Below are 27,091 nucleotides of genomic sequence, written 5' to 3' on the forward strand. Positions count from 1 at the left end.
TATGTCCTCTGATACAATTGCAACAAACATATGTGCGTTTTGCTCACATGTAAAGTACACTCCTATTGGTCACCCTAAAGAATGTAATCACATATTGGTTCACATTGAGCGCAGCTACTGTATACAGATTTGTTGTTACTGGCGTTCTGCTTATGCAAAGCATATTCATATAGACTAAATCATTTCTGAGGGACCCTGTCACAGGCCCCCCAACATGATGGGCCACCCAATATTTATCATTTAAATTAGCTGTTGTCGTGAGCAGAAGCTCCTGCGATGCTGAAATCATGTGATCACTCACAGCCAATGTACTGAAAGCTGGCAGATTGATGATGTCACATGAGGTTTGTCCGGGGCATTGTGAACATACTCTTACTACCACATAAACTGTTCACACTCATTAATATCCATGAATATTCATAGCTGCCCGTGTTTTGAATATAGGACACAGTTTTGAGCACACCACAATTTAAGGACACAGAACGAGAGTTGGTTCAAAATATGTGAGACTGCCTTAATAAAGGCAATAAAAGGGTTAGACTTATAGAGAGCAGGAAACATTACTTTGACCTAATCAATATGAGGATTTGTCCAACACGATTTTCATGCAGAGTGTGAACAGCAGATAGAACAAAGCAGGACTTGATACAGGCATAGGAAAGGGTTCTTTACTGTAAGGGTGGATACGATGTCCAATTCCTTAACACACGAGATGGTGATGGCAACTTCACAAACAAGATTAAAAACTATTTTTTCTTATAAAAAACAGTATCTGTAGCTATCATTATAGACATTTAATCATATATGGTCAGCATGTAATTGTTCACCAGGGAGCTGAAATTGGCAACTGCCTCACTGGGGGGTTGTTTTGCCTGTATTAACAAAATTTTAATTTATGAAAAGTTTTAGTAATGGATCAGTATCTTTTTTTTTTGGACCAAAAGTGCCATGTGAACATAGGTTAGATTTTCTGTGGTTCAGTTGTAACTTTTCTTTTAATTTCACCTTTTTACAAAGTCTGCACAAAGTTACCAGCGTTCTGGACAGGTATAAATATTAATGGGCATTAATGAGAGTAAACACATGTACATTCAGGAATATGCTCAAGGTTCTCCTGGGACATTAATGTGGGATGTACAAAATAAAGAGGGAGTGGTACCGTGTGTATGTGATTCTCTCAATCATTGTGTTAAAAACTGTACATTGCAATTAAGCTTTAATTCAGAAGTTCAGGCGCTGTTACTGATTGTTCACAACAGTGTTACAGTGACATGGTTATGTTATAATCTTACAAACATGAAGTCTGAAATGCATTGAATAATCCTTTAACTTGCTCTCAAATATCAGTCCTAACGGAGATTACATCAATATTACTAGCAGCCGTTCCATATAAAGCAAACTAGATTTAAATGGGTCCCAAAAGGACTGTCCAGTTTGAAGACAAAAGCTGGACTGTGCTGAGCTTCAACTATACTGAAACACAATGTAGAATGTACATTAGACTAACTTGGTGATCCACCAACATGAGTCCCGGTGGCTGCTCCATATAGTCTATTTTCCCGTTGCTCCGTTGGCTCTGGGTAAGCAACCAAGATACTTCATTCACCAGTTTAAAATTTCAACAGAGGATGGATGTGAGCAGGAAAACCAATCAAAAGCCACAATTTATTGATTGCAGCTCCCGATTGGTCTTTCCACTAAAACCATCCCATCCCCTACACAGCATCACACTGCCCCAGATTTCTGCCGATGCAGAGAGAAGAACCCTGAGGCCTTGGAACACAGAGCAGCCACTGGGACTCCTGCTAAAATGTATATACTAGGTGGTAGTACAGTACAACTACAACCTGCACTTTACCGGAAGGGTGACAGCACATTGTCAAAGTAAAGAGTCTAAAGTACGGGAGGGAAAAAAAAAATCTTTATTCACACGGGGTCAGTTCTGGGATTACACAAATCAGCCAACGACAGTCGGGGCATTCTCTGCACCCATCTCAGGTCACGCGGATACCGCCAAGTGTCAGAACTCCACCGCTAGTGCCTTGCCAAGTCCAGCACCCGACGCAGAGGCAGAGTGGTTGACGGCCTCCGTATCAGACCCACCCCTCTGCTGGAAGTGCTGGGGGAGTGCAGTGATGGGAATGGAGGATTGGGGAGAATCCAAAACTCTCTTGAAAAGGATAAGAACGTCTTGCTGAGATTACCCACGAATAAAGCTGCCCCAAGCCTTGAGGAAGAGACCCTCCATCCCATTACCCCTCGCGAGGAGCGATATATCCAGGGGCATAAAACACGCGCTGGAAGGGAGGGCAGGGAGATTAGCTCTGCACACGTTGGTAAAAGTAAATATAACCAAGGTCTTTTGGAGGCTTCTCAGACGCGCAGACCTTCTGGTCGTTGTAGATCACCCACCTGGAGGAGACAATGTGAAGACCATGGTCAGCAAAGAGTGGAACAAGCAATGGAAAGAAGTGACAATAAAGTAATAGGACAAGCAGGACAAAGACGTTCCACGCATCAGAAGGACAGATATGGGACATTAAGGCAGAAGGCAGGAGTAGACAGTGGTGGAAGATGGAGAGAAAAGGGGAGTCTTAGGAATATGAAGATAAAACAAGGTGGCATGCTGCCGCACAGAAGCCAAGGACGACAACACACAACAGTTATGTTGATAAAGTAGTCAAGACATAAAATGAATGACACAGTAAAGCAGAGGAACACTTGAGGACATCTCACCGGCCATCCTTCTTTATATGACACACATAGTGACCGCACATGGTGGACGTTCCCATGTGACTGATGAATGCAAATAGTTCGTATCCTGCAAGGGAAGAGAGACAGATTGATGTTTCTAAAATTAGTGCTGTATTACCCTCACACCATATATATATATATATATATATATATATATATATATATATATATATATATATATATATATATATACATATATACACAGTTACTAGGTATAAGTAACTGGCCATCGAAGTCTCTTTTTTTGTACTCCATCCCTAACGACATCTGTACACACTATTCTATTGTATGACATAATGTTTCAGTAGTATTTAATCATCACACGACTGGCACACAAACACTCACGGCCATTTCCGTCTTTCACGCGAGGTCCAGCAGCCGGAAGGCTCTCGGACACGGACTCCGCAGCGGACCGCCCTTCTGAGAGGTCCATGGCAGCCTCAGCATCCAAGTCATCAATATGAGAGAAGATCCAATCCACAGCTCGTTCCAGACTGTTGTTCTGAGGGATCAGAGATAAGTTAGCTGGGGGTGGAGAGGTTGGAACACAAGTGGGGAAGGGAAAAGTAATGACAAACATGGAGACAGAGAAGAAATTATAGCACTGCGTCTGGTTTATGAGCTAGAAAATTAGTAGTAGTGAGTAGTGGCCGAAAGATAGTAGGATCAGAAAATGGTAAAGGAAGGTAGGTTGAGCATAAGTACCAAGACAAAAGGATTTAGGAACATTGGAGACCACAGCATAGGATAAATAAAGTTGGGGGAAAGAATATTACAAGACAGGACAATTACGGAACCAATGGCAGAGGACTCACGGTGGAACGGAGAGCTCTCACTGCTTGCTCTTGAGAGAAGCCCATGGATATGATGGTTGCTATGTGTTCCTCTGAAGGGGGGTCCCCTCCTATTGGAATTGAAGATGGAGCACTGACCCCAGATACAACCAAAGGATGAGCAAAGTCTGGAGGAAAATGGAGAAAGAAGTGAACGTTTTCTCTCTCATGTCTCACAATCAGTGTCTTCTTATAGGTTCTGTATGTCAACCCGTCCCACATCTCCATCCTCACAATATGCTACTGTGGTGGGAGTAATAGAGCCCACATCTCATAGCTCTATACTGACTGTATCCATGTGTGACTGTGGTGGGAGTAATAGAGCCCACATCTCATAGCTCTATACTGACTGTATTCATGTGTGACTATGGTGGGAGTAATAGAGCCACATCTCATAGCTCTATACTGACTGTATCCATGTGTGACTGTGGTGGGAGTAATAGACCCCACATCTCATAGCTCTATACTGACTGTATCCATGTGTGACTGTGGTGGGAGTAATAGACCCCACATCTCATAGCTCTATACTGACTGTATCCATGTGTGATTGTGGTGGGAGTAATAGACCCACATCTCATAGCTCTATACTGACTGTATCCATGTGTGACTATGGTGGAAGTAATAGAGCCCACATCTCATAGCTCTATGCTGACTGTATCCATGTGCGACTATGGTGGGAGTAATAGAGCCCACATCTCATAGCTCTATACTGACTGTATCCATGTGTGACTGTGGTGGGAGTAATAGACCCCACATCTCATAGATCTATACTGACTGTATCCATGTGTGACTATGGTGGGAGTAATAGACCCCACATCTCATAGCTCTATACTGACAGTATCCATGTGTGACTATGGTGGGAGTAATAGACCCCACATCTCATAGCTCTATACTGACTGTATCCATGTGTGACTATGGTGGGAGTAATAGACCCCACATCTCATAGCTCTATACTGACTGTATCCATGTGTGACTATGGTGGGAGTAATAGACCCCACATCTGATAGCTCTATACTGACTGTATCCATGTGTGAATGTGGTGGGAATAATAGACCCACATCTCATAGCTCTATACCAGGGGTGTCCAACCTTTTAGCTTCCCTGGGCCACATTGGAAGACGACGAGTTGGATTGGGCCGCACATAAAATACACTAACACTTCTGGGGCGAGATATCCGCTTTGATTTCGGAGGTCCTGCGAGTTTCTGTCACTCTTGACCCGAAGGTAGCCCTCCTACATATATATCAGCCTGGGGTTCCTAGCTATAAGCGCTATGTATTAGGACACATACTAATAGCCGCTAGAGCAGCAATTGCTCAGAACTGGAAGTCCCCTGCTCCCCCTAGCATCACCAAGGTCGTGTCTAAGATCCAGTATAGTTTTGAAATGGAAACAACGGATGTGCCCTATACGTCATCCGCCTCCAATCCAATTTTCAAATGGTTTAGCTGGCACGAATATGTTACAGAGGGCTCCGGTAGAGCACAGTAGCTTCAAATACTTCACCCTCTCCATCCCCAGCAGCCCTCATAGAGGAACCCCAGCCTAACGATTAGGCTCTGCCTGTGTGTTATCTGAGCTACCTAGGTATTAATATCTCCCCATCTGGCATACTATGAGAAAGACCAATGTGTATATTTTATTTCTGCTTCTTAAAGTAACGTGCATGCTATAATATCGTTGTTTCAATTGAGTGACCCCCCCCCCTCCCCCCTGCGTGGGGGTGTCCCCTCTTGTTTTTTTCATTACCCTTTTGTTTGTTACCTCAACTGTGCTTGTTACCCTTTCTTTTTTCTGTACCCCATTTAACTTTGAAAAACTCAATAAAAATTTATTGAAGTAAAAAAAAAAAAAAAATACACTAACACTAACGATAGCTGATCATCGAAAAAACCATAAAAAACATAGTTAACATATTAAACTTACTTGGAAATGAAGTTAGTAAGAGTTAGGAAACCTGTTGCAGAATCATGATTAAAGCAGTAGCCCCATTACCAGCTACAATTTAACTTATCTGCATCTGAACCTTAGTGGGGTTTGGGGAATTAAATGCCAATAACTTTTTTTTCCTCTCTTTCTGCACCCATGAATAATTTTTTTTATTGACCAGTTTGAAATGGTCACCGATATAGGTAGCATCAGGAGGACTAATAGAAATCTACAGAGATTTAAAGATAGGGTGGCGGGAAAAATGGCTCATGGAGCAGCCTCCGATGAGGGTAACAGTGGGTGATATTTTCACCCTACTCAGCACTGCACATTTAAAATATAAAAAAATACAATTATCTCTTAATATTTATATTAGATACATACAGAGAACACAGCAAGTTCATAATTGCATAGTGCAGAAAGTCCAAATTCAGAGTAACAACAAGATACTAGATAATCTTTCACTGCTGCTGATAGTTTGCGCGGGTGACTCCTCTGTGCTGCGCTACGCAATGGATGTCGGGTGTGATGACGTCACCCCCGTCATTCACTGCGAGCGCCACACAGAGGAGGAGACCAGGGAGGGCGCCGGAGCGCCAGCTGACATGACCGCAAGGTAAGTATTTTTTTTTTTTTTTTTGCAGGATTTTGTTTTTCAGCGCTGCCCCCTTGCCACAACCAAAACTCCTGTTGGGCCACATTTACAAGCATGCTGGGCCGCATGCGGCCCGCGGGTTGGACAACCATGCTCTATACGGACAGTGTCCATGTGTGACTGTGTGGGAGTAATAGACCCCGCATCTCGTAGCTCTATACTTCTATACTGACAGTATCCATGTGTGACTGTGTGGGAGTAATAGACCCCGCATCTCGTAGCTCTATACTGACTGTATCCATGTGTGACTATGGTGGGAGTAATAGACCCCGCATCTCATAGCTCTATACTGACAGTATCCATGTGTGACTATGGTGGGAGTAATAGAGCCCACATCTTATAGCTCTATACTGACAGTATCCATGTGTGACTATGTGGGAGTAATAGACCCCGCATCTCGTAGCTCTATACTGACAGTATCCATGTGTGACTATGGTGGGAGTAATAGAGCCCACATCTTATAGCTCTATACTGACAGTATCCATGTGTGACTATGGTGGGAGTAATAGAGCCCACATCTCATAGCTCTATACTGACAGTATCCATGTGTGACTATGGTGGGAGTAATAGAGCCCACATCTTATAGCTCTATACTGACAGTATCCATGTGTGACTATGGTGGGAGTAATAGACCCCGCATCTCATAGCTCTATGCGGACTGTATCCATGTGTGACTGTGGTGGGAGTAATAGACCCCGCATCTCATAGCTCTATACTGACAGTATCCATGTGTGACTATGGTGGGAGTAATAGACCCCGCATCTCATAGCTCTATACTGACAGTATCCATGTGTGACTATGGTGGGAGTAATAGACCCCGCATCTCATAGCTCTATACGGACTGTATCCATGTGTGACTATGGTGGGAGTAATAGACCCCGCATCTTATAGCTCTATACTGACAGTATCCATGTGTGACTATGGTGGGAGTAATAGACCCCGCATCTCATAGCTCTATGCGGACTGTATCCATGTGTGACTATGGTGGGAGTAATAGACCCCGCATCTCATAGCTCTATACGGACTGTATCCATGTGTGACTGCGCTGAAAGTAATATACCCCGCATCTCATACCTCCACAATGGCTATCAATGTGTGCCTGGTGGGATTGATAATTGTCTTATTTCCACACATGCTCATATATTACCTGGGTCATCCATGTGTGACATCACCCACGTCATTGCAGCTTCTGCTCCACTATTGCCCGTGTAATAGACAGCTTTGCGACACGCTTCAGCCGGGAATCCCATCTCTACCAGCTGTGTGACCACGGACTCATCCAGCATCGGAGCTGTGGCGACAAGGACAGTTTGGGGGATGACCAAAAGCAGAGAAAAGACAGGATGTGGCACCCTATGTTCAGGGAAAGGTGGGATTCAAGAGATACCCAAGTGGAGGGCAGGGATAGAGAATGTACGTCTTACGAGATCCCAGGACAAGGGGGAAAAGGGAGCCCACAGGCAGACCCCCCCTCCCCACACAATCAAGTCATGCACAGATGTACACACCACACATCAACACTCACGCTCTGAGCTAGGATATTATAGTAGTTTCTGTCAGGTTGTTATGGAGATGAACCATACGAGACACAACTTGTTACAGGAGGTGGGTTAAGAATGACATTTAAAAGAGATGGGCAATGGCACCAGAAGTATGGTCGCTGTAGGTCTACAGGCGAGGACGCTCCATTACTATTGGGGTAACCCCCGTCACACTCACGGTGGCCTCAGCAGGCCAGAGGTTCACTCACACCGCAGTCACATGTCCCACAAGAGGCAGAGACACTAACATGTCGGAGAGGAGAAGTGAGGGGAGCAGTACGAGTCGTCATCATCGTTGCCATAGAAACCAAGGCTACCTTTGGGCTCGTCTGGGGTCACCAATGGGGGGGCAACATCTGGAAGTTCTTCCTCACCCCCTTGCAGCCCCCCACCCCGAAACTGGGCTAGGTCCAGCTCCTCTGGGACATCGATAGAGACATCTAAGGATACAGAAGGAGAGAAGATGAGAGTATTGTATAGATGAATAAATCACATATGAAGCATGAAGGTTAAATACATTGATCAATCTCAAGATGATTGTCAGCAACAGCCTACAACACTAAGGGATAGATTTACTAACCTGCGGGTTTGAAAAAGTGGAGATGTTGCCTATAACAACCAATCAGATTCTAGATATCATTTATTTAGTACATTCTACAAAATGACCGCTAGAATCTGATTGGTTGCTATAGGCAGCACCTACACTTTTTCAAACCTGCAGTTTAGTAAACATACCTCTAAGATATTCTAATATAGGACATATAGTAGTAAAAACAAAGTATGTCAGATAGCTTTCTATGTCGTCTCTGACCCTGTGCATAAAACCTCAAGTGATTGTCTTGCTTCGAGATATAGCGAAAATAAGACCAACCTATAGTGTTCTTCACTTACTATTTGTGTGAAATCAATAAAGTTTCCGATATTTGTGTTGAGAAGTCCAGGAATCAGTTACACAATCTCAAGACTTGCTGCTTCTTAAGACAATGTCGTTCTGAATAAATCAGCACATAGAAAACGTCATGCTTTCCACACCAAGACTCATTAACAATATTGCCCAAATCCTCATGGGCTCTAAGCAATCTGTAAATAAAATGAAATGGGGCGCTCCATAGTGTAAAACAGTGTTTTCTATTCAGAAGCTTCATTTAACACAATCAATATGCGCACCAGAAATAAAAGGATATATTTGCTCATTATTTCATTGCAATAGTTCAAATTAAATGAAGCAAGAAACCGCTGTTAGTTGATCCTATAGTGCACAGAGCCGCGACCTCACGCGTTTCATGATCACAGGGAGTCTCTCTGCTGAAGCTCTTGATGATGAAATGCAACAGGTTCATTTCATTTCTGGTGGGCATATTAAGTGTGTTACATTAAGCTGTTGCATAAGAAAATCTGTCTTACACTCCGAGCCCCCCTTTCATTTTATTTACAGATTACTTAGAGATATATTTACGTCCAAAAAGAATATTTTTTTGAAAATCCCTTTCTCTGAGGCTGTAGGGGGACACAGAATGTGGTTGATTTCTAACACAGTCCTTGGCTCGTTTTCCATGCCCACTGGCTGCAGACACAAAGAAGGGACCAGCCAGGCACTAGAGCCATCTCAGACCTTTCTGGAATCCAGATTACGGAGATAAGTCAAAATAAACCATTATGTTCACTGCAGAATCAAAAATGCTGGCATCCTCGGGAAGAACCAAACATTGGAACATCTTACTGAACAGTAGCCACAAGAAAACCATGGAAGTCCAAAGCACTAGGGATGATTTTAATCTGTTGATAATGAATGGCCCACCAAAGATGGTGAATGGCCAGCCAGTGACTTGGAATGGGCCTTTATCAATATGTTGTCCATGTAAGAAACAATTATTACCCACTAGCGAATGCAGATTTTGATGGCAGACCCACATAGCTGATGAAAGACCAAAGTGGAGTATCCAAAATTGTATAGATGTGTGTTCTTGCCCAGGATCACTCAACCTTGGAAAGGTATTTGTTGAGAGTTTTTAGGTCCAGTATGGAACAATAAGAACCTACCCTATATGGGCATCAAAAACTGGTTTAAATAAAATCCCCTTCTCCTATGGAGCATGGGTAACCTCCTGGATATATCATCTGAACACCCAGGGGTTAAACACGAGAGTGCAACCAGATGACGCTGAAGAGGAGTTTATGAGTCCACAAGGGCTCAGGAAGACATTTCTCTGTTAAGCCCGCCCTCTTTGGCACCTGAAAGGAAAACTTCTTGGTTTCAAGGTCCCTGAAGCACCCGCCTGGATACAGGACTGTGTACCCCTTAATGGAGGAAAACAAGCTCTTGCATCAAAAATTGATCTGCTTAGGACTGATCTGTGGAAGGAATGAACGTCATCTCTCCTGTGGCATCCTAGATGATAATAGGACCTTTTTCTTTTTTTTACGTGTTATCTACTAACGAATACTCTAGCAGAAGAGACAGTGGAGCCAGAATGGCATTAATCTAAGCTCTAGCTGCTAGTGTCCTGGAGTAGAAGGTCATGTACTCCAAATTGGACAGTGCATCCAGGAGGTAGCAGGCCAAAACAGAGGCAGACAGGCCTAAGGGTGGAACCCGAGGTGAAAAAAGGCTTTTAAAGGCTCTTCTATCCGTTTTTCTGAGAGGTCCTTAAAGGATGCAATGTCAGGTATTCTTGTTCTCCAAGCTAGTCAACAGACCAGAGTGTCCATTGTCATTAAGAGGTTTCCTACAATTCCAGATAGTCTTAGGAAAAGGGGTAAAGGGTAGCAAAATGTCATCAGTTGCAAAAACACTTACCTGGATCAGTCCCCGGACACCAATTAGGCTAAAGGAACAGGTTCAGTTTCCTAAAGACGGAGCACAGAGGTGTCCTTTTACCCTCAGGAGTGCTGAACGTTCAGGGCTGAACGTACTGGCTTGGAGAAGGCAGCCCACAATGTGCTAGTTGCAGAAAGAGATGGCTTCCAATAGGCCGGATGATATATCTTTTGGGCTGCATCCTTGGATCTGATCCGAGAAGACTAAGGACCCTTACTCTATTGGGATGCATGAAGTCGTAAGGACTTCAAACTTCTGAAAAAAACTCTATAAGAATTGGATTCAAGGTCCCAGGCAGTGTCTGAGATGTAAACAGATTAAGTGCTTGGGGGCTCTCCCCCCTTGATTATGTCATAAGTGAATAGCAAGCCAAGCACTGTGCTACAGACTGGACCGCCATCCCTGACCCCTACTGCAAAAGAAAATATTGGATTTAAAAATTCACCCCTAAAAATGTTTAAACAATTTTCTGTCCACGTTAAAATTCAACAAACGTACAACAAAATGAAAACCTTAACATACTTATACCATCTACTGACTTGTGTCAGTTTTACAACCTCTGCCTAGGCCTACTAGAAACTGCAGTGATAATTTATCTGAAAGTGTGAGGTTCATCAGTGGATATGTGGAAGAGATACCAACATTCTGTGAGCAGACAGTGGGGTAAACGTAGCGAAATACAGAGGGCTTTCTAAGCTATATGGCAGAAGATCACCAGTAAACATCAATATTTATTTATCTTTAGTTGAATTAAATGTGTTTTATTGTCCCAAAAGCAGAATTGACCTTTTAGTTCACTTTCCTGACCACCTCCACCCCCAGTCCCCCCGTTCTCACCAAGTTTCTTTGGAACCCAGTCCAGGCCAAAAGTGAATTTCTTAATCTGGATGACCAGGTAATCGGGGAATGAGGCAAAGCGGGAGGTCCTGTGAGGAGAGATAAGAGCCACGTGGATCAGTGGATCTAGTAGGGGCAAGTCAGGATGGATACAGTGAAGTACAGGATCAAGACCAAGACAGTTAACAGCGCTAGAGACAAGTACATAAAAAAAGTGTTTCCCATCAGTCAGTGGGTTTTATCGGTATAGATTACAATGTATATTTGTATGTGAACACTTACCGTATTTGCCGGCGTATAAGACGACTGGGCGTATAAGACGACCCCCAACATTTCCACTCAAAATTATAGTTTGTTATATACTCGCCGTATAAGACTACCCCCTCTTCCGCACACCTTCCACACACACACTGTATTAAATCACTGGCCCCCACACACACTGTATTAAATCACTGGCCCCCACACACACTGTATTACATCACTGGCCCCCACACACACTGTATTAAATCACTGGCCCCCGCACACACTGTATTAAATCACTGGCCCCCACACACACACACACTCATATATGCTGATCACACACTCTGCATTGACATGACATAACATAAAACAAACATAACATAACACATACTAATAACACTTACCTTCTTCTGCTGTCACTCTCCTCTGTCCCCCTCCTGTCACTCTCATCTGTCCCTCTCTCCCTCTCTCACTTTGCCCCCTCTGCCGCGCCCCAGCCATAAAAAAAACCAAACAGAAACACTTACCAATCCGCGTGGCGCAGGGACCCAGCATCCTCCTCTCTCACACAGCAGCTGTCACTGATATGACAAGCTGCGTGAGAGAGGAGGATGCTGGGTCCCGGCGCCGCGCGGATTGGTAAGTGTTTCTGTTTTTTTTTTTATGGCTGTCCCGCTGTCCTGCGGCACCCCTGAGACCCCTGAGTTTGGCACCCGGCGTATAAGACGACCCCCCCACTTGGAGGCATGTTTTTCAGGTAAAAAAAGTCGTCTTATACGCCGGCAAATACGGTATATTGCTATTGTCTCTAACAAGTAGAGAAGAACAATTTGTATGGCAGTGGTCAGTGTGTTGTAGGGAGGGTATAAAAAAGGAAAAAATTAGGCTGAACGATGACCCAGAACCAATCACACAGAAATGTACAGCAGTCTTGGCTATGAAGAGCTGCAGTCACGGATGTTACCCCTGATGTTACTCTGGGTGATGTTACTCTGGGTGATGTTACTCTGGGTGATATTTATGAGCCTATAGACATTTGTAGACAATTGCGTATTGGCTTCTGGCGATGGCAGATTTTCAGCTCTGCTATTTAACGTCTGAGTTGGTAAATGTTTATTGGTGGTTTGGCCACAAGGAGGACACTCTGCCCACTGTACTGGAGGTAGCGGTAGCTGAATCATATGAAGGTCTTACATTTTCTATGTGAAGTCCAAACCTATACTATACCTCCATGAAAGCTACAGCATCAGCAGCTATTTATACAGCGCCACTAATTCTGCAGCGCTGTACAGAGAACTCACTCACATCAGTCCCTGCACCACTGGAGCTTACAGTCTAAATTTCCTGAGAGAGGGGAGAGAGAGAGAGAGAGGGGGAGAGAGAGAGAGAGAAGAGGGGGAGAGAGAGAGAGAGAGAGGGGGAGAGAGAGAGAGAGAGAGAGAGAGAGAGAGGGGGAGAGAGAGAGAGAGAGAGAGGGGGAGGGGGAGAGAGAGAGAGAGAGAGAGAGAGAGAGAGAGGAGAGAGAGAGAGGCAGATGAGAGAGAGAGAGAGAGAGAGAGAGGGGAGAGAGGGGGAGAGAGGGGGAGAGGGGGAGAGAGGGGAGAGAGAGGAGAGAGGGGGAGACCTAAGGTCAATTTAATAGCAGCCAATTAGCCTTTCTTTGTGTAATCTACAAAATACACGGATCAGTCAGTACACAAGTTAAAGTGTTCTGCATCGCCAACTGGTGTTCATAAGTGGTAATGCAGACAATATTCACCTGCAATTCCCATAATATACAAGTTTCTAGATTAGTAATAACAAAAGCAAAAAAAAAAACCAGGATAGCAACTTCCTAAATATCCCAAAACGTTATTCCCCACCTTACTTGAGTGCGTTAGATTTGGCCTGCAGGGCGGTACTCCAGAACTCGTCCAATTGCTCGGGGGCAGCAAAGGCTTCCAGACAGCAGGTGAATGGGATCCGCAGCTCGGACTAGTTCGGGAGGGGGCCTGTGATCTTGCTCCGCCTGCTGCCTGGCCTGCTCATACGCTGACAGCTCCTCTGCATAAGATAAGAGTGCAGGTAAACAAATGCCGGAGAGCACCAGGCAATACTCTAAAACCCCGAGCCGTAGCGACCTCCTGCCCACCTTTGTTTAACGCTGCTTCCATGGGTACGGGGAGCTGCAGGATATACTCCACCCTCTGTGTGTACTTCACCTTCTGAGAAACCAGACACTTAATTTTTTCCTCCACCAAAAACCGGAACACTTCGTTGGGATTGGATGAGCTGCGGCAATTCCTCTGCGGAAACAGAAAAGCTCTAAACTCCATCACAGACAGTGCAGGAAAATCAAATACCAACGGTGACGACTACAGCGAACACAAGGACTTACCTCCACCATATTTATAAAGTGCAGAAAGAACTCTTGGGCATCCTGCTGCCGGTTCGTAGAAAACTCTGGGTGTCCCTTCCCGACCAGTGATTTGAACATACGTGGTGCAATTCCATCCTGCAAGCCCTGTAGACAAACATGGTGGTGTATACAGTGCTGATGTACATACAACAGGGAACATGCACATGGCAGATCAGGGAAAGGAAGGTGACGGTAGAAAGACATAGAGCTATAGATCAGGGGACGGTATAAAGTATTAGTCTGTCTCCCCCTTCTACCAAGCCCTCCACTGGCTGCCCTTCCCTACAGAATCCTTTTCAAGCTCCTCACACTCACATACAAGGCCCTCGCCAACTTCACTGCTCCCTACATCTGCAACCTCATCTCTATTCACACTCCATCCTACCCACTTTGATCGGCCAATGATTGTTGCCTCTCTTCCCCTCTGATTACCTCATCTCACGCACATATCCAAGACTTCTCCCACGCTGCCCCCTTTCATTGGAACAAGCTCCCTCGCTCCATCAGAACATCCCCTAATCCATCCAGCTTCAAACGGACATTAAAAACCCACCTTTTCTTAAAAGCTTTCCAGTCACCTGCTTAACCACCCACCTGTCGGCTACCTCTCCCTCTCTTCCCTTCTCCCCCCACCTCGACTGTCTCCGTTTCACCAGTTTCTCCGTTTTATCCTTGTGTCTCTGTCTGTCTACACCTCCCTTTAGATTGTACGCTCCTTTGAGCGGAGCTTTCTCTCCTCCTGTTTCTACCACTTTTAACTCTGCTCTCCAGCTACTCAGCCCACCTCCTCTTGGACCTTCTGCCCTCCGACTCTGCTCGCTATGAGCTATCCACATGGACGGTTAGGTGGTGACAGCTATCAGCCCAGTCTGGCTCCTAAGCTTTAAAGTTTGGCAGCATGGTGGCTCAGTGGTTAGCACTTCTGCCTCACAGCACTGGGATCATGAGTTCAATTCCCGACCATGCCCTTATCTGTGTGGAGTTTGTATGTTCTCCCTGTGTTTGCATGGTTTCCTCCGGGTACTCTGGTTTCCTCCCACACTCCGAAAACATACAAGTAGGTTAATTGGCTCCTATCAAATTGACCCTACTCTGTCTGTCTGTTTGAATGTTAGGGAATTTAGACTGTAAGCTCCAATGGGGTAGGGACTGATGTGAGCGAGTTCTCTGTACAGCGCTATATAAATAAATGATGATGATGACAGCTTTTGAGCAGCTGTTCAACCAACCTGACCTCTTCAGATAACTAGGTACTAACCTCTTCAGGATAACTGCCTAATTACCCTATTGCCACCCCACCAAGCTATCCAATGTCATCAACTCAACAAGGCAGGCAAGACCAAGCAAACAGGTTTGACAAATTCCAGGACTCACCTTCTGATCCTGACTGTCGCCCTCTTTCTCAACAGCCGGCTTTGAGTGTTCACCGGACAACATACCGCTGCCAAGCTTAGCTCTGTTGGAATCAATAAGGTGAATGTTGTCTATTAGCCAAAGTATACAGGTATGTTATAATGTACACACATTCACATGTTAAAGTTGGAGTTTATAAACTCTTATTTCGCCATATCACATGAGAATTCCCTCTGTATAGCAGCCAATGATCTAAATGCCACACAGATCTCCTCTGTACATTACATATAGGAATGCCATGCTTCTCGTCACTTACACTTGGGAGTTGAAGTCTTGCGTTGGATCAGCCGGCGCCTTTTGGAAAATGTGCTCCATTCGTTCTACGTACCTACAGGAGTCAAAACCAGAAATTAGATCCCATTATAAATCTGCTCCCAAACACAGAGAAGAGATAAAACCCTTTAGGTTATTCATGGGACATCAACGGCCCTCCAACAGGTTAACCTGGTTTCTCTCTCCTTTCTGTTATATTACAGGCCCTATCTGCTGTCCAATCGAGCTTTGTGGTCTCCTATTTCCCTACCTCTATCCATACCACCTCATAAGAGATATCTGCATACGACTATATAAAATTTAAACTGGACAAATCGACTTGCTAATAAGGAGAAGTAATCTCTCCAATGAATATATACAGGTGCTTAGAGTCTGGCCTTTGTTATATCCACCCCTTGTACCCTCCGCTATGGTCTCCTCTGCTCTTGGACACTCACTTGCGTTGGAAGGCAGGTATACTGAAAATAACCTGCATGGTGGAGTTCAGATAGCAGCTGTTCCCCAGGTTACGCATCCCTGTGTATCCTTGTCCGTACAGGGGCTGCAGCTGTACCCCCGATTCTTGGATCAACTCCCACTCTCCAATCCGCTGGTTCATATCGATTTCCAACTCTGTCATGGTCTTGTCCGTCTAGCGATGGGAAGAGATGTTAAGTCTGTGTATGGGGGTGACTAACGCCGCTGAGAACACCCCAATGTGGTCTCTCTCACCTTCTGCATCTTCATCATGTCAATACCAAAGTGAGCAAGATGTTCAGCCAGGCTGGGATCCAGGACCATGTCATCTTCATCGTAAGAGTAGACATCTGATGGAGGGCGTCGGCAGAGAGAACAAAAAGGAAAAGGTGAGTTACGTAGAGGGCAATACAGAGAGACAGAAAGCTGGAGAAAGGAGAGGAGAAGCAACACATTGACCTAACACACGTCCGATATTACAGAGTCCTACCGACATCTAAACAGGTGCTTTGTGTACTAACTGCTACATCTCCGAGGCTGGGGGAACACAGATGGTGGGTTAGGCTTACCCCTAGGGAGCAGAGCACTGGAACAAAAATATACAGCTAACTCCTCTTTTCTATAACCCTCCTGCTCCTTCCTCAGTCCACAATTAGTTCAGCAAAGGAGCAAAAGGGAGGCACTCATTTCTGGGTGGGCTGGTGTATGTCTCTCTACAGATTCAGAGAGAAGAATTTAATGGTAACATAAAATCCCTTTTCTCCTCCAGCTATTGAGGGACAGATCTACGGCATGTCCCAAAGTCTCTCTCAACAAGAGAAGAGGGATGCCTAGGAATGTGTGAAGGATCTTCTTACCAAACCCAGTCCACTGATGCTTCATGAAGGAATGACTGCTCTGACCAAGTGTGCTACCTAGAGCCTGTTCTAGTCTGACAGGTGACAGACTACCTGTCAGACTAGAACAGAAATTTGTCTTCCTATAGGAGATATCCATAAACCACCTGGCCGAGGAAACTTTCCTGTAAGATAGTCTGATGGGACAAAAGATGTCCGAGAGATCATACAGTATCGGGTGTTAGTGCACAGGTTGATGAGCAGTGGGGCTATTAGCTCGGGTAGAGAGCAAATTATGTCCTGCGGGAGGAACAGGCCTTCAGGAAGAGAAGCCACAATTTAGTGAGGTGACTAGGAGGACCACTGCTGCATAGTGTGTCCAAACATCTCCTTACCCCGAGCGCCTAAACCTCTCCTTACCCCGAGCGCCTAAACCTCTCCTTACCCCGAGCGCCTAAACCTCTCCTTACCCCGAGCGCCTAAACCTCTCCTTACCCCGAGCGCCTAAACCTCTCCTTACCCCGAGCGCCTAAACCTCTCCTTACCCCGAGCGCCTAAACCTCTCCTTACCCCGAGCGCCTAAACCTCTCCTTACCCCGAGCGCCTAAACCTCTCCTTACCCCGAGCGCCTAAACCTCTCCTTACCCCGAGCGCCTAAACCTCTTCTTACCCCGAGCGCCTAAACCTCTCCTTACCCCGAGCGCCTAAACCTCTCCTTACCCCGAGCGCCTAATCCTCTCCTTACTCCGAGCGCCTAAACCTCTTAAACCTCTCCTTACCCAGAGCACCTAAACCTCTCCTTACCCCGAGCGCCTAAACCTCTCCTTACTCCGAGCGCCTAAACCTCTTAAACCTCTCCTTACCCCGAGCGCCTAAACCTCTCCTTACCCCGAGCGCCTAAACCTCTCCTTACTCCGAGCGCCTAAACCTCTTAAACCTCTCCTTACCCAGAGCACCTAAACCTCTTCTTAACCTGACCGCTTAAACCTCTCATTACTCCGAGCGCCTAAACCTCTCCTTACCCCGAGCGCCTAAACCTCTCCTTACCCCGAGCGCCTAAACCTCTCCTTACCCCGAGCGCCTAAACCTCTCCTTACCCTTAACGCTTAAGGATCCACTTGACTTAGGTTGTGCCCATCCCCTATGAAGGAGACACTGTAAAATACTGAGAAAGGAGCAGAGAACTTGTAAGATGTAGGAACCCGTTTCTGTTGTTCCTGTGGGCAGACGACTAGGGGTAAACTTACCCAACCGTCTGTGTCCACCTACAGTAATCACTACATCTTCTCATTGCAGAATGAGTTTGCTGACAATTTTTGCCTACACGAAAGCAGATATTTGGTAGTTTTGCAATCAGCTGTGTTGTGGGTACAGAGTCACTGCTTGATTCATAAATTACAAACAAATAACTTAGTCTCTAGTCCGTTTCGTCCATGCCCACACCCAGATAAGATAACAAAAAGAAACTGGTACAATAATAATTACTGAAATTGTAGCACAACAAAAATGATTTTCAGCCTTTGACTTTGTGTAGGAGAACAGGCGAAAGGAATTAGAGTATTTGAAAATTCAGAAATAAAAGGAAAAAAAAAAAAAACACGACTTACCAGCTCCGTCGGGGGTAATAGTGCCCAGTTTGACAGCAAGAGGGTACCCAGTCTCTCTGTAATGCTGAACGGCGTGGTTATTGCCTCCACTGCCATCAAAGTATCGCCTTCCACAAAAGATAGCGCCATCTGTCATATTGAGCCACAGATTCTCCTGCAGATCACAGACACTACACTTCCAGCCGCTGCGAAAAACGTGAGACACAGCTTAACATGGACGGACAGAAGGACACACTCTACAGGTGTAATATCAGTAATAGATGTGTATCACTTACCAGGGAGGGATTCGAGGTGCTCCCTCTAGCTGTTGGAGGTTGAAGGCATGTTTAGAGACCTGTCTCACCTCCCCGTCCCAGGCCTGGATTTCTTGCTTACGAGAAGCAGAATCAGCAGCTAGGATGGCATCGATGGCAGAAGATACCTGCGGGATTCATAACAGGCAGTGAGATGCGTTGGAAGATAGGATCGGGAAGAACGCATACAATAATATACATTATAAGACCGATCTTCACTCTTAACGCCCCTGTGTAACTATATTAAATATCTACAAGTGTATATCCCGCCACCCCACACACACACACACACACCTCACATTACCCACCCGGTCCCTGACCATCTCCGGGAGTCCCAACAGTCCATCCCGCTGAATCTCCAGGAACTCGGGCAGAATGACCAATTTCAACTCTTCCTCATACTCACACTGCTCATCACACATGTCAAATCCGCCCTCCATCCCTAAAGAAATGGGAGAGACATTGAGGATAAGACGACCAAAAGAACGTGAGAACAGCCAGAGGAAAGAGCAGCGGGAGGTAGAAGTAACAGGACAAATACAACACAGCACAAAAAGGCAGGAAAGGAAGACGTAAAACCCACATTGTTATGAAGCAGCGTTTATCAACTCTTATTTAGTCCTACAAACAGATTCCCCATGAAGCTGTTCCCAACAGGGTGACCAAGCTGGGTTAGGTAGGTCGGATATTCAGACGTTCTTACCGATGGCGAGACGCGTTGGTTTCTTGCGAGGAGGATCTCCTATGGTAGAGCTGGAGTCATCGGACTTCTGTAGAATACAGAAATCTCATTCAAGTATTGTGTATGCTCAGTGGCCACCATGTCCCATGGGTTCTGTCATCTCTGTACCACCAGTTCAGGGGTGTGTACTAATCTGACATCTCTGTACATATCCCCTGTACTGCCAGCTCAGGGGGGTGTACTAATCTGACATCTCTGTACATATCCCTGTACTGCCAGCTCAGGGGCGTGTACTAATCTGACATCTCTGTACATATCCCTGTACTGCCAGCTCAGGGGCGTGTACTAATCTGACATCTCTGTACATATCCCTGTACTGCCAGCTCAGGGGCGTGTACTAATCTGACATCTCTGTACATATCCCTGTACTGCCAGCTCAGGGGCGTGTACTAATCAGACATCTCTGTACATATCCCTGTACTGCCAGCTCAGGGGCGTGTACTAATCAGACATCTCTGTACATATCCCTGTACTGCCAGCTCAGGGGCGTGTACTAATCTGACATCTCTGTACATATCCCTGTACTGCCAGCTCAGGGGCGTGTACTAATCTGACATCTCTGTACATATCCCTGTACTGCCAGCTCAGGGGCGAGTACTAATCTGACATCTCTGTACATATCCCTGTACTGCCAGCTCAGGGGCGTGTACTAATCTGACATCTCTGTACATATCCCCTGTACTGCCAGCTCAGGGGCGTGTACTAATCTGACATCTCTGTACAGCCAGCTCAGGGGCGTGTACTAATCTGACATCTCTGTACATATCCCTGTACTGCCAGCTCAGGGGCGTGTACTAATCTGACATCTCTGTACATATCCCTGTACTGCCAGCTCAGGGGCGTGTACTAATCTGACATCTCTGTACATATCCCTGTACTGCCAGCTCAGGGGCGTGTACTAATCTGACATCTCTGTACATATCCCTGTACTGCCAGCTCAGGGGCGAGTACTAATCTGACATCTCTGTACATATCCCTGTACTGCCAGCTCAGGGGCGTGTACTAATCTGACATCTCTGTACATATCCCCTGTACTGCCAGCTCAGGGGCGTGTACTAATCTGACATCTCTGTACAGCCAGCTCAGGGGCGTGTACTAATCTGACATCTCTGTACATATCCCTGTACTGCCAGCTCAGGGGCGTGTACTAATCTGACATCTCTGTACATATCCCTGTACTGCCAGCTCAGGGGTGTGTACTAATCTGACATCTCTGTACATATCCCTGTACTGCCAGCTCAGGGGCGTGTACTAATCTGACATCTCTGTACATATCCCCTGTACTGCCAGCTCAGGGGCGTGTACTAATCTGACATATCTGTACATATCCCTGTAGCGCCAGCTCAGGGGCGTGTACTAATCTGACATCTCTGTACATCATATTCCTGTCCCGCCAGCTCAGGGGTGTGTACTAATCTGACATCTCTATACATATTCCTGTCCCGCCAGCTCAGGGGTGTGTACTAATCTCTGTTGTCTTTGTACTTAGGCCTGTAGTAAAAGCTCAGGCGTTTACGGACTTCTCCCTTTCCCACCAGCTCAGGGGTCTCTGTATTTCTCCCTATCCCACCCGTCAGGGGTCTCTTTATTTCTCTCTATCCCACCAGCCCATTGTCCCTGTAGTAAACCGAGTGGCACAGACTCAGCAATCGTTGTACAGTCCCAGTTGTCTACACAATGATCCCTATTGTTGGGCTCAGCAATCCCTGCACTGACCTCTGTCCTGGGTAACTACCAATCTATGCTGATGGCTGTGCCTAGAAGACTTGGGTGTCTCTGTAATATATCCCTCCCTCCCCCACCAAAGTGTTGTACTGTGAATCACCAAACAATCCAGTCCAAGTACCGGTTTTGGGGTCCTCTTGAGGTGCAGGAAGGCTCTCTGGCCGGTTTTGTTGTAGTGTCGTTCTACATAGGGTCTACCAAACCCCAAGAATGTATTCATGCAGATGTATAATCCGCCGTCCGACTCCTACAACGAAGAAAAGAGAACATGAAAAAAAGTGACAGACTTAATGGGAACGTATTGTTCACTGGGAGTGTGTCCTCATAAGTGGCTGATGAGCCAACATCAACCAGTGCAGGAGACTTTACACAGCACAGACTACGTGAATCATGTGCAAAACAGTAGCTAGAAACCATAGATTAATTGTGGGAAATTGTGGTCCCTAAGAGGTACAAATAATAATATTGTGCTGCCCATTTATATATTATTATTTCCACGCTACCCCAAAAGACTGAGAATTCAACCTATCATAGCAGCAGACAACAGCGTAATCAATTCGTAAATAGATTACACTGGTACAGACCTTGTCACAGTGGTGTCACTAGTCCCCAGTGGATTGATAGATAGGCTGCCTCCGTTATTAATTGTCAATGTGTGCTCTTTTATCAGTCTCATAATACAGGTGTGGAATTAAAACATAATTACACTTCTCCTTTGTGAGGTTACTAATAACATTGTATCTGTGTATTTCTATTATGGAGCCACTAATAACATTGTATCTGTGTAATGCTTTTACAGAGCCATTAGTAACATTGTATCTCTGCAATTCTATTATGGAGTCACTAATAACATTGTATCTGTGTAATTCTTTTACGGAGCCACTAATAACATTGTATCTGTGTAATTCTTTTACGGAGCCACTAGTAACATGGTATCTGTGTAAACCTTTGAGGGTTTATCGAAAACTATCCTGTGTAATCCATCTGTAGGGTTATTATAAATGTCATGTATGTAATTTGTTTCCGACGTGACCCCCACAATGACAGTGTTTATTTTTTAATAATAATAAATGCATGGAGGGTCAGTGACAGCATTGGTGCCCGTATAACTGTTGAGGGTCCCTAATGAGATCAGCAGGTACAAATTTAAAGTAGGACACATAGTCACATTATGTCAGCTCCATCTCCTGCCCCCTGCATTGAAAGCATCTTTATTTATGTAGTTAAAGTAAAAAAAAAAAAATACTTTTTTTTTTTTTTTTAAATAATAACATTTTGCATTAATGATTACATTGTTAAGTGTGTTCTGTCTGTCTACATTCAGCAAGTACTGTTTAGGAACAGCTTACTTACACCCAGATTCAAATGGAAACGAATATTGAGATCCGCTTGGATTTGAATATGGTCGGATCTACGCTCAAGTTTCCTGTTCTTTCTTAAAATGCAAGTTACTTCCGAACACGAATCAGGCAACGGAAATGTCCTCATTCGTTTTTTCTTTTGGATCATATTTACCAACCACGTGAAGACATTTCCTTGCCCCTGACCTCTAACCGGAACAGGTGTGTATCTTCTGAAGACATAGGCGTGGAAGCACATAGCTGCAACATTCACACTGTAATCACAGAAACGCTGCAGTCTGGTCCTGGCATTACAAACATGCCGTAAGAGCATTAAGCTCTGGAGGTAATTGTCGCAATATGAAACAGATTTGCAGCATTTTTGCGCACCTGCCGTTCTGCAATTTTGTGCACATTCAGATACAATTTAAAACAACATTTCATTGCGTTCTATGTCTACACCCGAGAGACTCTTATAAATCCACATTAGTAGATTGTAAGCTAGCGAGCAGGGCCTTCTCACCTCTTTGTCTGTATTACCCAGTATTGTCTATTACTACGTTTGTCCCCAATTGTAAAGCGTTACAGAATTCGCTGGTGCTATAGAAATAAATAAATGATGATGATAATAGCTATACTAGTGTATTAAATAGTGACAAAAAAAAAAGTATAGTTCCATAAAGAAGGTGTATGGATGGAGTGGTTGTGTCTATACAGAGATATATATGTGTATGGATGGAGTGGCTGTGTCTATACAGTGATATATAGGTGTATGGATGGAGTGGCTGTGTCTATACAGTGATGTATAGGTGTATGGAAGGAGTGGTTGTGTCTATACAGAGATATATAGGTGTATGGAAGGAGTGGCTGTGTCTATACAGTGATGTATAGGTGTATGGATGGAGTGGCTGTGTCTATACAGTGATGTATAGGTGTATGGAAGGAGTGGTTGTGTCTATACAGAGATATATAGGTGTATGGAAGGAGTGGCTGTGTCTATACAGTGATATATAGGTGTATGGATGGAGTGGCTGTGTCTATACAGAGATATATAGGTGTATGGAAGGAGTGGCTGTGTCTATACAGAGATATATAGGTGTATGGATGGAGTGGCTGTGTCTATACAGAGATATATAGGCGTATGGAAGGAGTGGCTGTGTCTATACAGAGATATATAGGCGTATGGAAGCAGTGGCTGTGTCTATACAGTGATATATAGGTGTATGGAAGGAGTGAGTGTCTATACAGTGATATATAGGTGTATGGAGGGAGTGGCTGTGTCTATACAGAGATATATAGGTGTATGGATGGAGTGGCTGTGTCTATACAGAGATATATAGGCGTATGGAAGGAGTGGCTGTGTCTATACAGAGATATATAGGTGTATGGAGGGAGTGGCTGTGTCTATACAGTGATATATAGGTGTATGGAAGGAGTGAGTGTCTATACAGTGATATATAGTTGTATGGAAGGAGTGGCTGTGTCTATACAGTGATATTTAGGTGTATGGAAGCAGTGGCTGTGTCTATACAGTGATATATAGGTGTATGGAAGGAGTGACAGTGTCTATACAGTGATATATAGGTGTATGGAGGGAGTGGCAGCATCTATACAGAGATATATAGGTGTATGAATGGAGTGGCCGTGTCTATACAGTGATATATAGGTGTATGGAAGGAGTGGCAGTGGGACTATATTGAGGACATATGAGAGATACATATGGGAGGAGTGGCAGTGTGTGTATATAGGGGACATATTGACGTACAGGAGATGTGTTAGTAATTATAATGATGTACAGGGGCTATACCAACGTGTGGCAGGGTGTATATACAGGGGATGTGTCAGTATATATATGATAGTGATGCATATATAAAGATAGTGATTTATAGGTGCTATACCAGTGTGTGGAAGGAGTGGCAGTGTATGTATGTATGTATGTGTGTGTGTATGTATGTGTATGTGTATGTGTATGTGTATATATATATATATATATATATATATATATATATATATATATATATATATATATGATACTGAGGTACAGGGGCCATACCGGTGTGTGGGTGCAGTGTCAGGGTGTATATCTGTATGGGATGTGTCAGTGTATATAGGATGACAGTGATGTATATGGTCCATGTGATACTAGTGATCCCCACGGCCCGTACCGGTGTATGGAAGGAGAGTGCACACTCATCCTTATGCACTCGGTCCCCGGCCCTGGGTACCCGGATGCTCGGCAGCACGGATAACAGCGCATCTTTAACGTCCACCATGACTCCGGTTCCTGGATAGTTGCGAGGCTCCGTTTCCGCTTCCGGTGACGGTCTGTCCACCGGTCCCCAGTCTCGGTGGTGACAGGACTGACCGACAAGATGGAGTGCGCATGCGCAGAGCACAATGACATAGCGCTAGTAGCATGGATGGCGCATGCGCACACGCTCCCATTCTGCGGCAAATTGTCACGTGGAGATCATGACCGCCATGGTGGATGAGGGCAGGGGCCAGTACTTGTGGGAGGATGCTCAGCACATGAGGGCATCAATCAGTGTTACAAACATGACCTTGTATAGAGCTTTCCTTTGTCATCCCAGTTCTAGCTAACAAGGGAATGTGTTCTTATGTAAGACCATGCTAAGGGTCATTGTCAAGGCAGCACAGTTGCTCAGTGGTTAGCACTTCTGCCTCACAGCACTGGGGTCATGAGTTCAATTCCCGACCATGGGCTTATCTGTGTGGAGTTTGTATGTTCTCCCCGTGTTTGCGTGGGTTTCCTCCGGGTGCTCCGGTTTCCCCCACACTCCAAAAACATACTAGGTCAGTTACCCATAAATGCACTAATGTATCTTACTGTTAGAAGCCAGTGACATATCTTTTTCTGGTGAGCAAAGCTGGTATTCAGATATGTTCCAATCACTGCAATGTGGCATGGGACTACCTGACAGCAATCTCCCCAATACAATAATATAACATAAATAAATGCACAGACATTCGTTTGCTGATGGATGAACATTCTATTCATGAACAAATATGTAAACAGACAATCAAAAAATAACCAAAAACAATGGGCTCAACAATAACATATCACTTTAATGACAACCAAACAATTATGTAAACCATTTTCTCAATGGAATGGGTGATTCCATAATAAACAAGCTTGTCTAATTACACAGCACAATTGGCACAAACAACAGATCAGCCTTTTTAAACTTTGACGTTAAAAGTATCCAGGCCTACGTCCAATAAATGTATTAAAACAAAACCCCTACAGCCCAGATAGGCACTGTTAGCAGCAGGAGTTTTTTCACCTGTTAAGTCTTAAATGTGGTGAAGTCAACGAGACAGAATGGGGCACAATCTCTGTAAAAAAAACTGTATAAGGCAAACATAACTAGAACTGCATTAAATCTCTTTTCCCCTTGAAAAAACAAATGGTAATCCTCGTTCCGGCCCAATGGAAGTGTCAATGAGAATAGACATAACTCCCAATGATCCCGATTTCCGGACCACAAAAGGGACGTGCCTTGACAGGAAAGTGGGCTGGGTTTTGCACAGATTTACTTGTTTGCGTTGGGAGGAATGGATAAAATATAACTGCAAAAATAATGATTTAAGTACTGTGACCAGGTGGTCAATGCACTAGTGTTGCTGATAATTATCATCAATATTGCAAGAGACGTTCAGTACCCACCATAGATACGCCACAAGACAGGCATATAAACCAAAAATGTATATATGGATGTACGCGTGGTTGGTTTACATAGACAATATGGAAATGCGTAAACCAAAAAAATTACATTTGTCCAGCTCTAAATGAGATGCCCCCCAGCCCAACCTACACCAGTTTTGTCATTTAAGTGCAAGTTTCTATTTAAATACCGCAGAAAAAGCTAGACCATTAAAAGCACTACATAAAATATAAAGGAATTCTACACATAGAACGCATTAAGGGGGATACAAATAATCACCAGAAAGAGAACTTAACCAGTGTACTGACGCACCCGATTTTGCTGGCAATAGGACTTTTCACACTTTCATCAATCATCATCATCATCATGTTATTTATATAGCGCCACTAATTCTGCAGCGCTGTACAGAGAACTCATTCACATCAGTCCCTGCCCCATTGGAGCTTACAGTCTAAATCCCCTAACATAGACTCACACACACACACACACACACACACACACACACACACACACACACACACACACACAGAGACTAGGGTCAATTTTGATAGAAGCCAATTAACCTACCAGTATGTTTTTTGGAGTGTGGGAGGAAACCGGAGCACCCGGAGGAAACCCACGCAAACACAGGGACAACATACAAACTCCACACAGATAAGGCCATGGTCGGGAATTGAACTCATGACCCCAGTGCTGTAAGGCAAATATACCCCT

General features: G+C 44.7%; 1 protein-coding gene across 1 annotated transcript; it reads right to left on the bottom strand.

Annotated features, from left to right (window-relative positions):
- Positions 1-1,899: 1,899 nt before the first annotated feature.
- On the bottom strand, positions 1,900-25,066 carry USP5 (ubiquitin specific peptidase 5). The gene is given in 21 exon segments (XM_075215821.1): positions 1,900-2,412; positions 2,737-2,821; positions 3,100-3,256; positions 3,570-3,715; positions 7,320-7,463; positions 7,962-8,153; positions 11,369-11,457; positions 13,476-13,573; positions 13,575-13,651; positions 13,740-13,893; positions 13,986-14,111; positions 15,381-15,462; positions 15,676-15,747; positions 16,130-16,323; positions 16,404-16,498; positions 18,592-18,776; positions 18,867-19,012; positions 19,193-19,326; positions 19,588-19,654; positions 21,473-21,598; positions 24,857-25,066. Coding segments are annotated over 21 exon segments (2,571 nt in total). The 5' UTR covers positions 24,965-25,066; the 3' UTR covers positions 1,900-2,318.
- Positions 25,067-27,091: the final 2,025 nt, after the last annotated feature.

This window comes from Mixophyes fleayi, chromosome 6 (assembly GCF_038048845.1).
Source record: "Mixophyes fleayi isolate aMixFle1 chromosome 6, aMixFle1.hap1, whole genome shotgun sequence".
Lineage (NCBI taxonomy): Eukaryota > Metazoa > Chordata > Amphibia > Anura > Limnodynastidae > Mixophyes > Mixophyes fleayi.